Source organism: Belonocnema kinseyi, chromosome 7 (genome assembly GCF_010883055.1).
Source record: "Belonocnema kinseyi isolate 2016_QV_RU_SX_M_011 chromosome 7, B_treatae_v1, whole genome shotgun sequence".
Taxonomy (NCBI): domain Eukaryota; kingdom Metazoa; phylum Arthropoda; class Insecta; order Hymenoptera; family Cynipidae; genus Belonocnema; species Belonocnema kinseyi.
Genome location: NC_046663.1, coordinates 83,580,139 through 83,596,932, shown reverse-complemented (window position 1 = coordinate 83,596,932; position 16,794 = coordinate 83,580,139). Strand labels below are relative to the sequence as shown.

At 31.5% G+C, this 16,794-nt stretch overlaps 2 protein-coding genes across 2 annotated transcripts in view; both read left to right on the top strand.

Annotated features, from left to right (window-relative positions):
- Nucleotides 1–4,815: 4,815 nt before the first annotated feature.
- LOC117176534 (twist-related protein-like) lies at nucleotides 4,816–14,432 on the top strand. The gene is given in 3 exon segments (XM_033366789.1): nucleotides 4,816–5,179; nucleotides 5,321–5,750; nucleotides 14,342–14,432. Coding segments are annotated over 3 exon segments (885 nt in total).
- A 54-nt stretch (nucleotides 14,433–14,486) lies between these two features.
- Nucleotides 14,487–16,794, top strand: part of LOC117176533 (pleckstrin homology domain-containing family G member 4B-like) — a 19,830-nt gene continuing 17,522 nt past the window's right edge. The window contains 1 exon segment of the mRNA XM_033366787.1: nucleotides 14,487–14,826. Coding sequence (XP_033222678.1) covers nucleotides 14,487–14,826 — 340 coding nt within the window.

Here is a 16,794-nt window from a genome sequence, read left to right as displayed (position 1 = left end):
TCTGACAGAAAAGATTTTGCAGTCAAAAAATAAAAGTAATTTTAACCAAAATATTATTACTAAAAAAGTTTTATTTTAAAGGATTTTATAACATTTTCGGGAAAATTAAAGTCTTTTTGAAGCGTGGAAGAAAATTCTTTTTCAGAATTTTGGAAATGATTCCAAATTTTTTAAAATTCTGTCAATTACTCTCTTAAAATTAATTTTTCTTTTACTTTGCGCTTTCAATTTTCCCAAGAATTTTAAGAACATTTTGTTATAACACTTTTAAATTGTTGAAATCGTTGTAAGTTCAAAATTAATTTTTTATTTTTCAAAAACTTCTGAATATCTCTCAAACATACTTAATTTTGTTCTAAACTTTCGTAATCTTGTAAAATTAAAAAATATTGCTTAGAAAATATTCAACATTCTCTTACGAAAAGGCAATTATTTGAAATTGTTTGAAACCTTTTTTCAAATTTTTCTCTTACAATTAGTTATTCAAAATTTTAATATTTGCTTAAAGGCCATGTGACGAGTGGACCACGTGAATAGATTCCTACCTCACCGAAACTTTTTTATTTTCTAACTTATTTTCACACAAAGCGCCAGATCGATTTGAAAATTTGGTATAACAAATAAAAAGCACTAAGAAAGATCGTTCTGGTCCGAAATTTTAATAATGATGAAAAAAGCAAAAAAAATTATTGACAAAAAAACTTTTTTTCACAATTGTGAAAGTTTAGAATTAGACCGACCTTTCTTAAAGTTTCTTATTTAGTATCCCAAATTTTCAACTCGATGTGGAGCTTCGTGTGAAAATAAGTTAGACAATAAAAAAAGGTTCGGTAAAGTAGGAATTATGCTTTCACAGCGATACATTTTGATAATAAGAGATATTTCGGGTTTCACTCGTTTCACTCGTGATTGGCCAGAGCGCCCCACCGTGGGGACTGGTCGAACTTGGTTGGCCAAGCAAGTCTTTTTTTAAAAAATCCGGGAGAAGGGAAAGCCAAATCGGATTGGTATCATATCCATTGTCCCTATTGATGTTATTAGGGTGTTCTAATATTTCTATTGCTTCTCTATTTGTTCTTGGAAATTTGTTGTGTGTTTTTGCAATGACTGTTGTTTCATAAAATAAAATGTTATGTCCTGTTTCGATATGATGTTCAGCTAGTGCTGATTGCGTGAAATGTTTTAGCCTGACTTTACTCTCATGTTCCTTAATACGCTGGCTCACCGCTCTCCCGGTTCCTCCAATATAGACTTTGCCACAAGAACAAAGGATTTTATGTACTCCTAGATCAGTGAGGGGTGCCTTTTTATCTTTAGAGTTATTTAGTAGTTGTCCTATTTTCGCAAGTGGTTTAAATATGGTTTAGATGTTGTGATTGTTGAAAATTCTTCCTATTTGTTCTGTAACACCTTGGATGTAGGGCAGTGGTCGGCAAACTACTGCCGCGGCGGGTCGACTCAAAATCTCGTGGCAATACCTGCTGCCGCCAAAAAAGTCCAGGCTGCCACGGCTGCTTCCTTTGTTAAGCAGTTGGCGTTAAATGGATTAAAATTCTAAACAAAAAAATTCTCAATTTCAAAGTTAGCTTTCTGGAACCTCGAAATTCAAAATCTTTGATTTCTTGCGGGAATCTACAAAGCATCTTAAAATACTAAAAATCAATGCATTGTAACACTTTTGGTTTAGAATTGAGTTTTCATTATATTCCGCGGCAGGCGAAAAAAATTTCTTAGGTCAAACCTGCCCTTACCTGAAAAATGGACAAAAAGTTTGCCGACCACTGATGTAGGCTAGGGTGGTGGTCATTTTTCTCTCTCTTTCTTTCGTAGGTTGTGTTGACTTGCTTTTTTGAGTGTGTTTTCTTATTGCTTCATCAATTTGTTTGTTTGTGTAATCGTTCTGTATTAGGATTTGTTTAACGTTTTGTAATTCCTTTTGTAAGTTATCTTTATCTGTTATGGAGAAACTCTGTATACAAGGGAGTTGATGACCGATTGTTTTTGAGATGGGTGATGGTGGGAGAAGGCATGTAGATATCTGTTTGTATGCGTGGGTTTTCTGTAAACTTCATGTCCTAATGTGTTATCAGGTACCATGATATCTGATTTCAACAAAACAGGTTCATTTTTCTTAACAAAAAAAGTAATTTATAATTAAAATGATAAATTTCCGAATCAAAAAACCAACTATAAACAAAATAGTTGAAATATTAATAAAAGCAGATTTTTCAGTAAATAAAATTTCCAACCAAATAATTAAATTTGTAAACAAAAAATAATTAACATTGTTTCAATACTTTTGTCAATTTATGTATTAACTTGAATTAAGATGAATTCTCATTCAAAACTTACGTGCTATTTTACTTTGATTAACTCCATTGGATTTTCCTTGTCTCAGTTTTTGCTTCTTTGGTGTCCCACTTAAGGATATGTCCCAAAATTCGTGTCCTACTAATGGGCAATCTGGCTACCTTAAAAAATCTCCATTTATATTAATTATCTATAAAATTAATTATGTATTTTTTGTTCTAATCGATCAAATTATGTCTTAGTCACATATTATAACGGGTTTTGTATACAAAAAATTCCAAATCCCCATTTCAAAATTGTGTTTATGTCGATTAGCTTATCCTAACTGTCCCAGTAATGGTCAATTTACTTTACTACAGAATAGTTAACGTAATTCAGGATATTTCACATACTTCAGTATCTTGCAAAATATTTGAAGATTCTTTAGTTTAGACTTTAGGACATTTCAATGTGCTCCAGAATATTTAAAATACTTCCGATTTCAGAAGATTAAAAGAAGAAGAAGATTAGAACATTAGAATATTAGAGATTATATAAGGAAACGCAAATAAATATTTTTCTAGATAAAACTGTAATTAACTTTTAAAATTTTAGACGATTCGGTTTGAAAAAAAGCAAATTTAAATAAGTACGCAAATGCCAAACTACACATAAATTTAAAGTAAAAAATTGCTAAATTATATTAGCTCCATTTTTTAATATTTGAAATTTTTACACATCACTTATATAGAATTGAATATAATAAAAATCAAGGACAGAGATCAATATTCGGGAGTTGAAGATTGTCTAAAATCATTTAACGCCGTCTGTGCTACAAGTTTGGTATCTGGTCACGTTAAATTTCTATTTTAGAATAAAACTCCAAAATAATTATTTAAATCATTCATAATGCGGGGTAAAATTGTTTATTCTACACTTACCAAGATTGCAGTATAGTTAAAAACGAATGCTTTTCCGTAGCTTTTGATAGATTCGAAAAAAATTAAAAACGAAATTTTTATAAAGTCATATTTTATCTTTGTACTTTTTAATATTCACATAAGATGCCCATGGATTCGAATAAACCATTTTCCATAATTACAAGTATGAAAATTTTACAATTTTGGCACTTTCAATTATATAGCCTAAATTGAGTGAACATATACGTTTTGGAAGTAAAGAAACGGTACGAAAATATTTTATTTCATTTTGGTCGGGTCCTTTCTATTTTCGCGTAATATTTTCAAGGAAGAAATATCATTTTTCCGACATTCTCTGTTACTCAGTTAAAATTATCATTTTTTACTAAAATACCCTGTCCCAAAGTAAAAATTATACATCTTCACAGAAATTCCCTATCCCAAAAACTCCAAATCCCTGTTCCAAATCAGGATAATTGTGATTAATTTGGTAAATTTTGTTAAATATTTATTTTATCTATGCCCTGTCCCAACTCAAAATTATAAATCTTTGAGAAAATTCACTATCTAAAAGTAAAAATTATAGTTCTTTCCTATATTTACAACTATTTTAGAAAACTACCTATTCCAAAGTAATTGCTGTAACGAGAACTGTGCAACTGACAATTAGTAAATATATATTTATTCAATTAGCAATTATTACTGCACGAATAGGCACTACGTTGTTACTTCATAATTATACCTACGAATAGTGATAATATGAGAAGACAACAGACATGAAAAACACAACGTTCATTACAATTTTGAGGTAAGATATAGGCTGTTACAATGTATTTTACTATATTGACGTCTTTTTTATTATAATTCATAAATATAGTAACTCTCTTTTTCCATCATTAGAAAGAGAAAACATTCAAATTGTGATGAATTCCGACAGCAATTCTGTTGGAAAATTCCCTATTTCCAGTACGAATTATTTCTAGTTCAGTAGACAGGATTTTTCATAAAAATGTAACATGGAGTCCAGATCCCTTGTTCATCTGCAAATTGCAAATCTACCTAGAAACATTCATCCCTCTTCCTCTGATTATTCCTCATTCCTTCTTTCGCTCTCTACCTTCTCTTCCTTTTTCCTCACTTCCGTCTCTCTTTTTCTTCCATCATCCACAATTTACCCTCTCTTTTCCCCTCTCAACCCTCATCAATCAACAAGCATCCCTTCTTCTTTCGATCATGAGAGTAGTAACGGCCGGACATGGACATAGGAATATGCAGCAAGGGCATCCAACCAGAGCGTGGGTGGGGATTAACTGACAGTTCAGATAAAAGGAATCTTCGTAGTGGGGGAGTTAGAGTGGGGGTAGAGGAGGGACGCATCTCCAAGAGGCGGGGTTCCTCAACTGACATCCCAGGGAAGACAGGGTCATTCCTTCAAACAAGTCTCCTCCCTGACACTTCGCGTCGTGTAGTTCAACGTAGCACTTCTCTGACTAAGTTAAAACCTTCTCGATGCTTTCAATTCAACCACCTCATGCATTTCTTCTTTTTACGAACATTAGTATTATTCACTTTGATTTTTTGCAAAAAACTGAAGTACGCTGCAAAAATGATGCAGGCCCTATCCGCGAACCTGCAGTGTAACGTACAAAGTGTTTATGGAATGGTGAACGACAATTCGGGAATTCCACATAGTGGCGGAAGTTCCGCGAGCAATTCGCCCAACCACTACGAGCGATTTTCACCTCCAACTTACCTGATGGATCTGAGCAACCCTCAGGATCAACGAAACCTTCCAAATCTGCACCACCATCATCACAATCCACACTACCAACAACCATCTTCTTACCACGTCTACGGGCACATGAAAAACAAACGCTTGTATCAGAATCAAAATGAAAAATTGGTTTTCGACAAAGTTGACTACGAGCGACGGATTCACGATAATTCCCCAGGAATTCTCTCCAATCACAGTAGGGATCATGAAAACAATATGTACTTATCTCCGTCGCCGCATATGTACTCATCCGGAGAGGAAATGAACTCGCATATTCATGAACAGTCTTAGATGAATAATATTGTTGAGTTCAAGCCGAAAGTTATTGACTTTAAAGACGAGCAAAACTATAAAGATGGAGTGGCGAATTTTAAAGAGAATATTAGAGTTGTGAGGTCAGAGCAGTCTCCGGAGAAGAATTTTGAGACTGGGAGGATTTCTTTCGGCAAGCGGAAGAGGAAATACAGCGTGGATAATGATTCCGATGATGATACAGCGTAATCTTCTTCATCAAGGTTCAAGATGCGACGGAAGAGCGGCGCTAGTCATGAGGAGATTCAGAATCAGAGGGTTATGGCCAATGTGAGGGAAAGACAAAGAACGCAAAGCTCAAATGAGGCGTTTACTACACTTAGGAAGAAAATTCCGAACATGCCGAGTGACAAGCTGAGCAAGATCCAAATACTGAAGTTAGCTTTGAGATACATTGACTTCCTGGTCCAGGTTCTGCAGTGTCCGCTTGACAATTTGGACGGCTTAGACCAGCGGTTCCCAAACTTTTTTTGCAGTTTTCAGGGAGGGGTAGCGCCGACACCCTACAATTTTTTCCCTCTACGACAGGGCTCATCAGAAAGCAGCCATTGGCTGCATTGGCCAGGTGCCATCCAAGCATTAGTACTAGGGGCCGAAGAAACACACCAGCGGTCGGCAGTAAAACAAAAAAGGGCCCCTCTGCTTTCTGTCACTTGTTTTCCAACAAAAAAAAATGTCTAAAAATATCGCTATTTTCAAAAAAAAGAAGACTAATACATCCTTCCGGGTGATTGAAAATAAATACAGAGCCTATCAGTTACAGTTTGCAGTTTGAATCGCTTTAATATCTGTATTAGAACTGAAGATAATATAGTTGCACATTTTTGTACTTTTAAGCAACAATTTTGATTATTTTTTAAATTTCTCAACTGCAACTGGTTCACAATAGTTTTCCTCATACTCATGAATTTTTTCAAATTGTATCCATCGCCCTTTGTACAAGAAATAATGCTCTAAACTTGACTGTTCTTAAATGTACCCAAAAATCATTACTTTTTTTTACATTTTTCAGTCTGCTAAGCACAAAAATTTTTTTACAAACGCGTCTTTAAGCTCATTAACGTAGAACACTTTCAGCTTTTAAATGACTGTTTGTTTATTGCGCTAGCATTTTTTTTTTTGACTGAGTTGTTAAGCTTCAAAGGCAGATGCCTATTAGTTTTCTCGCCGATAGTAGGTTTCGGCGCAAAATTGAGGAAGAATCTTCTAAAATGTATTTCTAAAAGCCAAAAAGGATTTTTAATGGGTTTTAAAAAGTTTTCACAAACTAAAAAGTATGTTTTTTGGTTTGTAAAAACATATTTTAAACAATTTCTGAACAAGTTTTGAACAATTTAAAACTAAAATAGCTTGACTATTAATGTTTTCAATTTAATTCAAATCCGTCTAATTTTGGAATTATATTATTCAGATTTTCTAATTCTTTAACTATTGATAAATTTATTTCAAATAATTTTTTTCTCAGTTTCAACCTGTAATTGTTCAATTGTAAATTCTGATTTAAATGTTTTACTAAATAATTAAGATTGATTAATGTAATTGTTATTCCGTTTACACAAAATTTAATTTAAAAATCTGTCCGCTTCGCGGGAAAATTCTCCTCGCATGTTGCCGGCGGCTCGCTTCGCTCGCAAGTCTGAGCGCGCCTACGGCGCACGACTGTTTATTCTCGCGCTTCGCGCTCGATGCTGCATTTGTCTCGCCCTTTGCACTCGGTCTTTGTATTTGCCCCACATTTGTGCACAGATCTATTAAGGTTAACGAATCAAACATGGACAACTGTAAATTGGTGATGAATTCTCCTTTGTTAAAGCTTCTTCGGCTTTAACGAACACATTCTCATCACGTATCTCGTGCTTCGCACTCGATTTTGTCCAAAATGTTCTCTTTTCTATATTATGTTTGACACTTCTGTATCAAACTTATAATACATTTATTCAGATTATTTTGCAATAGAAAGTTTTCACATAAAACTAATGTCTTCTCATTATGATGAGAATGTAATAATACATCATTTTTGTGCGACTAAAATTTGAATTTTAAATTTTTTAACAAAATTCAAAAAGTTTTTATGATAATCGTGTAGGTCTTTAAAAACTAATATTTTTCTTTTGTTGAATTTTTTTCATGTGGTGCGTTGAATGACATAGAATAGTCATTTTCGTTTTTATTATTATTTTTTTTAAGTTTGGAAACGCACTATATGAAAATTTCAAATATTAAAAAAGTGGTCTTAAAAATTTTGAAAATGCTCCAAACTGTTGCATTTTTATTTAAAATAGCTGGCTAACGTAATCGTCCTTTCTTTTAATACCCTTATAAAGTGTGTGAAAAAGAAACTCAATAAAATAATTACTTCAAATGTTACTGTGTTTACAGACTACAACGACAACGACGATAATGACAAGACTGATAATACCGATTTCTTTGGGAATTAAGGATTCTCGAAAAGTGAAAATTTCAAGAAATCCGCGATAGTCAGTTTTCCCACAAAACAATACCTTCTTATTATGACGTAACGTTTTTCTTTTCTTGCCTTTTTTTATATCGTGCGTTGATTGGTTTAGAATTTTCATTTTGTATTTTGAAAAAGCCATAACCGTGATAATTTTCTTGTTATCAAAAAAATCCATCAAGATAAATTGTTAACATTTTCGTGTGCTATAAATAGTCGTACGTGGAATTTTTAAATCTTTGGCCCCTAAACCTGTGTGCCAAAGCCCAATCCGATTCAATTAGTCGGTCCAAAGACATCCAGTATAAATACAACAACGACAGACAGATACCAGCCTGAAAACTTTTTTTTTCTTCTGAGGAAATCTCAAAACATCGATATTTGATGGAATCCGCGAAAAACATTTTTCGTATGAAACCAATACCTTCTCATTATGGTGTGAATATAAAAAGCGCGTGCCCTATCAAAGAAATGTGAAAATCAAATTTTTAGATCTTATTTAGGCAAACCATTTTTTTATTACACATTTTACTGTACCGAGTACCGTCTTCCACACATTTAGTTTGTTTAATTTTTCGTAACTTGTATCGAAAAATGATTCATTATAAATTTGTAATTTTTTCCAGTTCGTGTAATTTGAGCTTTTTCATTTTTTTCGTATCTTGCATTGTTTAACCAAAAAATGGAATTTGTGGATTTTTTATTTTTTTTTGTAGGATCAAATTTGGAATTTTCAACTTTTCGACCAAATTAAAAAAGTTGTTATCATAATCCTGCAGAGCCTTCAAAAAGCAAAGTTTTTCTTCTTTTGACTTTTTATCGTATCATGTGTTGTTTGGCTTAAAATGTTCATTTTAGTTTTTACCATGACGTTGTAGGTATTTCGAAAATCAACGTTTCTCTTCTCTTGACTTTTTTCGTATCATGCGTTGTTTGGCTTAAAATGTTCATTCAAAATGTGCCCACTTTTTGAATTTTTATCCAAAATGGCTGGCTAACGAACTTGACCTTTAGTTTAGAACACTAAACGAGTGTGCCAAAGGGCAATCTAATAGATTACTTTTTTCGAAAGTTATCGTGTTCACAGACATACAGACAGACACATTTGTAAAAACCTGTTTTTCGGTTTCAGAGGGTCTCAAAACGTGGACATTTGACAAAAATGGGGGTGGGGGGGGGTCAAATTTTACACAAAGCTAATACCTTCTCTGATGAGAATGTAAAAAGTCTGCTGAATGAAAGTTTAAGACGAGTTTAAATTCTTGTGTCCTCGCAATATCAAGTTTCAAATGAGTGAGTATCAAAGAGGATGAAATGAAAATTTACAGTCCCCATATAATGAAAACCGTGCATACAGTATATGGTATGTACCGAAATATTTATGGCTCGATTGATGGCACATTTACCAAATCTCGTACATCTGTTCATGAAGAATATCTGAATCGATTAATTCCGTTACCCTCAATATCTTCAATACTGACTCATCCCCTTTTTGAGGGTTCGATTAAAAATATTTTGACTCGGTACATTATTAGTGGCTTGGGACATTGGTACCAGTTATCACACTACTTACTTTTTAGTATAACTTTTACGATCTATAACTTTTTTTACCACCATTCGGGGTTTTTCAATTAGCCAATTATACAATTATTTGGTCAAGTTTAATTATGTATACAGTTTTTGATGGTACGGTTTAGCCAGAAACAATTAAATAATAAAAGATCTTTTCTGTACCTTATCTTCTGGCCTAAATTTGTTATCAATTCAAATTTATAAAAATGTTGATGCGTAGGTTTTTGCTTTTAAATTATCAGGTTAATAATTTTTCGAATCTTGTAAACCCCTATGAAAGTTTCGAAAATCCTTTGAAATATTCTAAAATAATGGTTAGAATTAAATTTTTTGAGTTCGTTTAAAATCCATTTGAATCTATTGAAATATTTCAAACTCTTTTAACGATTAGCACGATAAAATGTAATGCTCTGCAATCTGATGTCGCCGTATGCAAATTTTATACCTTCTGCGAAATCCAGTGAAATTTCTATGACATTTAACATGATCGAAGTCTGTTAAGCGTTGATAATCTTAGGAAATCTTTTGAAATCGTTACACTTACTTTCGAAGTTTTTCAATATGTTCTAAATTCTTCTGGAAATATTGTATAGAAGAAAAAAGAAATCGCCATGAGAAAAACTATTATTATAAAAATTAGTCAAAGGCATCATGCGTCTACCGCCTTCAAATAAGGGTTTCGTGGGCATTTGATATTTTAAATATATGTTTTTATGTTAGAAATATAAGACCCAAAACCATAAGTCCCAAAAATGTAAACCCCAAAATACAAGGCGTAAAATATGTGCTCAGAACTAGTAACACCTAAAACTACAAGACCCAAAATTATAGGGCGCAAACTACGAGGCCCAAAATAACTCCCAAATAAATTCAAAACTACAAGTTCTAAGTTTTAAAGACTCCAAATTATAAATTTCTAAACTGCAAGACCTAAAAATGTAAGGCCTATATTACAATTTTCAAAATATAAGGCCCGAAATTGATAGTAAGTGATTTTTTAATATTAAAAAATCTTTCTGTTTTTACCATTTTGCTACCACACTACAGTTTGTAAACTTTTTCACATTTTTAAAGAGATGAGAACAGTTAAATTATGAAAAAATCTTAGAATACCGGTAAAAAAATTGTTCGTATCTATGCCGAAAAACCACCGGTACCGATAATAAGATTTCTGGGAAAATTTGAAAAGATTTAGGTTTTACTTTAAAACATTAACTTTTAGATAAATTTATTAATTTTGCAGGATTTTAAAAAAGAATCGAGAATAATTGAAATCTTTAGAAGATTTTAAATAATTTAAAACTATATGCAGGTTTTGAAAAAAAGAAACCTGAAAAAGGTGAGGGAAAAGTCCTAGATTTTTTTAAAGTAGCATAGACATTTTTATTGGCATTTCTTTTTAAAATTTGAATAATTACTTGATTACTTTTCTACTTATTTTACAAATTCAGATTGATATGTAAATTGATAAAATTACGTTCTAACGATTTGAGTTAGCGCGATAAGCTATTACTTTACTTTTACGTATTAATCTTTTTTCACTAAACTAAAAACTATTTTTGGAATGAAATAATAGTTGAAAAGACTTTTTATAATCTAAGCATGAAATGTATTCCTTTTAATACCACAACATTTAATAAAATTTTGATTCTAAAAGCACAGGTTGAAGATAAAATGTCAATTTAATAAAAATCAAACATATTACACAAAGACTACAAATTTCAATATTTTCGAAAAATTGGAATAACTGGATATAATAAACATTTTTTTATAACTTTTTGGCTAATTTTAAAGGGTAAGCATTTATTTAGCAGAAATTTCAATTTTCCGAGATCGCATTTTTCAGGAAAAGACACCAGATTGTAACTAAAAATATATTAGTTCTTCAGTGACCCCTAAATTGCTCCCAGAAAATCACTAAATTGTTACCACCGATCTAGTGTTTTTTTCGTGAAAATGAAATTTCGGTAAATTGAAATTTCTACTAAATGAATACCTACCATTTTCTATAAAAAGTTTCTACAGAATTTTGCCAAATTGTAGAGATTATTTCAGAATTTTTCCTAGATTCTACCCTAGAGTCGAACTTGGTGCATTAAATTCGCAAAATTTCAAATAATGATTACACTCGCCACATAATTAAGAAAAGTTTTAAATAATATTATTTTTATGAATGTTACTAAAATTGACTAAAATATGATTAATAATTCTTTTTTTGAATGTTTGCAAGTACTTACACATTTTGTAAATGTTTCGACTTTTTGCAACAAGTTTGTTTCTAAGGCAGAATCGAGAATAAAATTCTAAAAATATGTTAATAATTTAGTGAAATCCTGTAAAAACTTACCCTTAAAATTGTCAAATTATCTCAACAACTTTTAACAATCACAGAAAATCTCCGATCCTCCAATGTACACCGAAATCGGTGTTCAATAGAGTTGCAACAAATTTGAGCCACACAGATTCATTCGGAGAATCTAGGGGAAAAGCATCATTTAGACACTGTTTTTTCTCATCCAGTGAAACGTGAAGTGTCGTCTACAAACTGTAAGTCACCTGTCAAGATCATTTTGTCGGTCGTTATTTGAGTGAAACAGATGTAAATAAGCAGGCAAGTTATAATAATAATTACCTAACTTTTTATTTCCTCCCTTTTACCAGCGACTAAACAGTCTTGGAATAAAAATAGTACTTGGCGTGATGTAATATACAAATGTTGGGTTAGTCAAAACCTACTATATGAGATTCAAACCACCAAAGCCCGGGATGTACAAACTAAGTCGTGACCGTCTCTATCGAAATTGATGCCTGGTCGTTCGAACAAGTTTTACTAGATTTTCTGCGGAAGTTTAAAGGTACCTTAGATATCTAATCTTACAGTGGCTAGTGTCATACATGAAGGATAAGGTAAATACAATTGTATAATAAAAACAGAAATTTGTTTTTCGCGATGAGTAGGGATGTAAATTTGCATGAAACTTTAGCCTGATGAAAAGTTTCATGAAACATTGGGAGTTTCGTGAAACATTGCAATGTTTTAAATATAGGGGCGGGAACATTCAAATTGATAAGATAAAAGCCTATTAGGTATTTTCACTTCAATAAACAGCTAACTTCACTTCGTAGATTGCTGAGGGGAAAATAAGGGACCAAATGTATGGGATTCAGTTCATTTTTGCCCTATTTTGCTAACATCTTCGTAAAAGGTAATTTTTTCTATATAAATGTAGTTAAAAGATAGTTTTTATTTTTTAATTACTATTTAATGAAATAATAAAATAATAATAATGATGATCAATTACAAATATATTACAGAAATAAAGTTTTGTTCCATGTATTTGATCCCTTTTTCCCCTCTCAGCTTTTAACAAAGTGAAGTTAGCTGATGGTTGAAGTGAAAATACCTAATTGAGGCTTTCATATCCCAACTCTTTCCTGCCGGCTGATTTGATTTATTTTTTCGGTTTATACTGTGGACCAATGATGCCAATGTTGGCACCCTGAGCTACTGCGCTTGCGTTAGGGCTGACCGCTCATCGGCCGCACTTGGTGCGCGATTCAAAATTACATTAAAAAACAATTCTTGTAACTTAAGTAAATAATTATTTAAATATTCACAAGGATATATACAAATTGTGTAACTTTGATTTCAGGCAAAAAATACAACACATATATTATATTAATGACAGTTTATTTTCAGTGAATTCCAAAGACCAAATTATATTTTACAAAACATTTAATTTAAAAAGAAATTTTGCTTTAGAATTATTCAAATATTATCACTATTATATTCTGCAATTAGCTTCTATATATCAAGCTGCCGAAATATCATATGGTATTTAAAAAAATGTATCCATTAACAAATATTTTGAGAAATATTAGTCTTTCAAATTCAATGAAAATAAACTGCTATTTATCAAATATATGTGTCATAAATTTTTTTCTTATCTGAAATCAAAACTTACACAATTTCCATACATTTTTGTGTATATTTTAATAATTGTTTATTTAAATTACAAGAATTGTTTTTCAATGTAATTTTCAATCGCCCTTCAAAGGGTAGATAACCAGTGCTCAGCCCTAATGCACGCATGAATGAAAATTATTATCATTTTATTATTGCATTAAATAGTCACTAAAAAATAAAAACTATTTATCAATTGCACTTATACAGAAAAATTACTTTCTACGAAGATATTAGAAAAATAGAGCAAAAATTAACCGATTCCCATGCATTTGGTCAATTGTTATCCACTTATTATTCAACGAAGTGAAGTGAGCTAGTGATTGGAGTGAAAATGCCTTATTGTATATGTAGACGGTCATGACTTTTTTCTATACATCCCGGCTTTAGTTTAAATGTCGACGGGCATGACTAACCTAACTTTTGGAAGTTGCATTAGGAAGTTATAAATTTATTCTAAGTGACCGGTACGCCCTATTATATGAAAGAAATTTGAAAATTAGGTAAATATTGTTTCAATTGGTTTCCTTATTAACAATTATTTAGGCTAATGTCGCAAAGCGAATAGCTGCTTTGACAGGTATTCAGGTGGCTGACAGCGCGGTTCAGAACTCCACAACTCTTCAAAATCAGCCCCAAATGATACTTTCCCCTAGATGCCCACATGGGCACCTACGTTCAGAGGAATACATTTGAGACTTGAAAACTCTCTCAAATGATCATTGGGAGCCCAATGAAATTTGGGCTCCAACAAATTTAACACCAGCGTTTTTCTGTGATGTTAATTATTTCCAGGGTTGTAACTATTTTTTAATTTGACGTTTTTTTGCAATATCTTTTTATAGAAATGAAATTATGTTTTCCCTCGAAACAAGAATTATGATGATCATCATAATTATTATTAGTAAACCATTAATCCAAACCTCTTTCGGGATAAGCGTATCTCACTCCGTTCTAGCCTTGTTATAGTACCGGTGATCTAGGAATTCATATGAGAAATTTCAGAAAGGGAAATTTAGATAGAGTTTACGCTTCATTTTAATCTATAACTCCAGTGTTGCTTATTCGATCCGACATAGGTCGATGATCAGTCTCTCTAGCAATCGCCTGAGGCGAAGAGCTTCAAAAAGTCATCAGATGTCGTAGATAACACAAAAATACTTAAACTGACTGATAATCTCTACTTTTCTGTCCTGAATGATGATAGCATTAATAAAAAAAACTGGTTTCTTATTGTTACAGAGACATTTGGATAAAGGAAGTGATCTTGCGGAGGCAGCAAATGCCAGCGGTCTACGGGAGCTTGCAAGATCCTTGAAGCATCACCTCCGTGGATTCGGTTCCCGATTGGAGGATAGAAGGGAATACCTTGAGGACACTTCGAGATGCTGTTTGGTCCAGGATTGGGCGTACGAATGGGCCCAGGGGGCGCGATTAGCTGGAGAACGTCGGGCTCAACAGTTCCTCATGGCCAGACCTCCCCTTCCTCCAGAACATTTCACAGAGATTATGGTCAACTCCCACCTTCACACAGCTTCCAGTATCGCTCCTGGAATGAAGGCTTAAAAGTAAGATCCGTCAAACTTCCCCTCTCTTCCCTTTTTTTAAAGAATTCCTCTTTTTCCACTATTTTCAAGAAACTTCTCCCTTTTCCCGTTTTTTCGCTTAAATGCAAAATTGAATGATTGGAAGCCAATAAGAAGATCCAAATATTTTTTTATTAAAAGTTCATTCTTTTTGCTTCTAAAGTCTACTATTATTGTATTTTGTGAAAAAATCTTATTTTTTGGTCGAAATTTAATCTTCTTGGTTGAAAGTTAATCTTTTGGGTTAAAAATTCAATTACATGATTACATTTTTAACTACTTTAAAAAAAAGTTAATATTTTTGTTTGAAGATTCATCATTTTAGCCAAAATTTACCTTTTCGTTGAAAATTCATATTTTGGGTTGAAAATTCAGTTATTTTGTAAAAAATTTGTCTTATTAGCAAACTGAATTAATAGAAGCCAATAAGAAAATCCATTTTTTTTAAGTTCATTCTTTTTGGTTGAAAAGCCTACTGTTATATTTTTTGTTCATCTTTCATAACTTTTGGTTAAAAATTCTAATATTTAGTTGAAAATGTAATTCTTTTGTTGAACAAACAAAAGTTTTGATGAAAATTCGTATTTTTTCCTGAAAATTTAATGACTTGATTAAAAGTTGTACTACTTTGTAAAAAAATAAATCTTTTGGTTAAAGATTCATAATTTTAGTATTGGATGTAAAAATTTGTGTTTCATGATTTGGAACTTCATCTCTTTTGGCAAAAATGTTATCTTTTTGGTGAAAACTGCAACTGTTTAAGTGATAGCTCTTGTTGAACTACTTTATAAAAAATGTATATCTTTGGTTCAAAATTCATAATTTTAGTCAAAAAATAACTTTTTTGCATAAAATACATATTTTTTAGTTAAAAAATCAATTTTTTGTAGAAAATTCGTCATCTTGGTTTGAAAATTCATTTTTTTAGTAAAAGTGTCATCTTTTTTTAGTGGAAATTGCAAGTGTTTGGTTGAAAATTTTTGCATTTTGATGAAAAATCGTCTTTAGGTAAAAATGTAATCATGTTGGTTGAAAATTCATCTTTTTGGTTAAAAATTCAACTATTTTGGTAGAAAATTAATCTATTTGGATGAAAATTCCATTACTTGATATAAAGTTGAACTACTTTCTAAAAAATTCATGTTTTTGGTTGAATATCATAATTTTAGTTGAAAATTACCTTTTTTATTGAAAATTAATATTTTGGGTTGAAAAGTCATGCATTTTTTGAGCTATTGGATACTAAATTCAACTATTTTGTTGAAAATATAATTATTTTGTTAAAATTCATCTTTTTATAGCAAAACTATCTTCCTTGGTTGAAAATTAACTTTTTTCTTAAAAATTAAATTTTTCTGTTTAAAAATTCAACCGTTTGTAAAAAAAATCGTTGTTTTTTCGAAGAAAATTCAACTATTTTGTTTTAAAATTCCCCTTTGTATATTAAAAATTCATTTTTGTCATAGAAAAGTTATCTTTTTTGCTTAAAGATTAACATTATGTAAATACTTTATCTTTTTTTTAGAAAATTTGTCTTTTTGGCCAGAAACTGTAGCTATTTGGTTGAAAATTCAACTGTTTTAGTAGAAGTTTGATCTTTTTATATTAAAAATTCGACCTTTGTTTAAAAACTCATCTATTTGGTTAAAATTTTTACTGCTTACTGGAAAATTAGTTTATTTTGCTTGATAGAAAAACTGTTTGGTTTTAAATGCAACTGTTTGCTTAAAAATTAATTTTTATTGTTGAAATATCAACCATTAGGTGGAAAATTCATCTTTCTTGATTGGAACTTAACTTTAACAATGCAATATATTTCAACCTAAAATTTTAGGAATTTAAATCTTTTCATATTAAATTCAACATGGCATTAACATTATTTTACTCGAAAGAATATATCCCCCCATTTTCCTGTTTTGCGC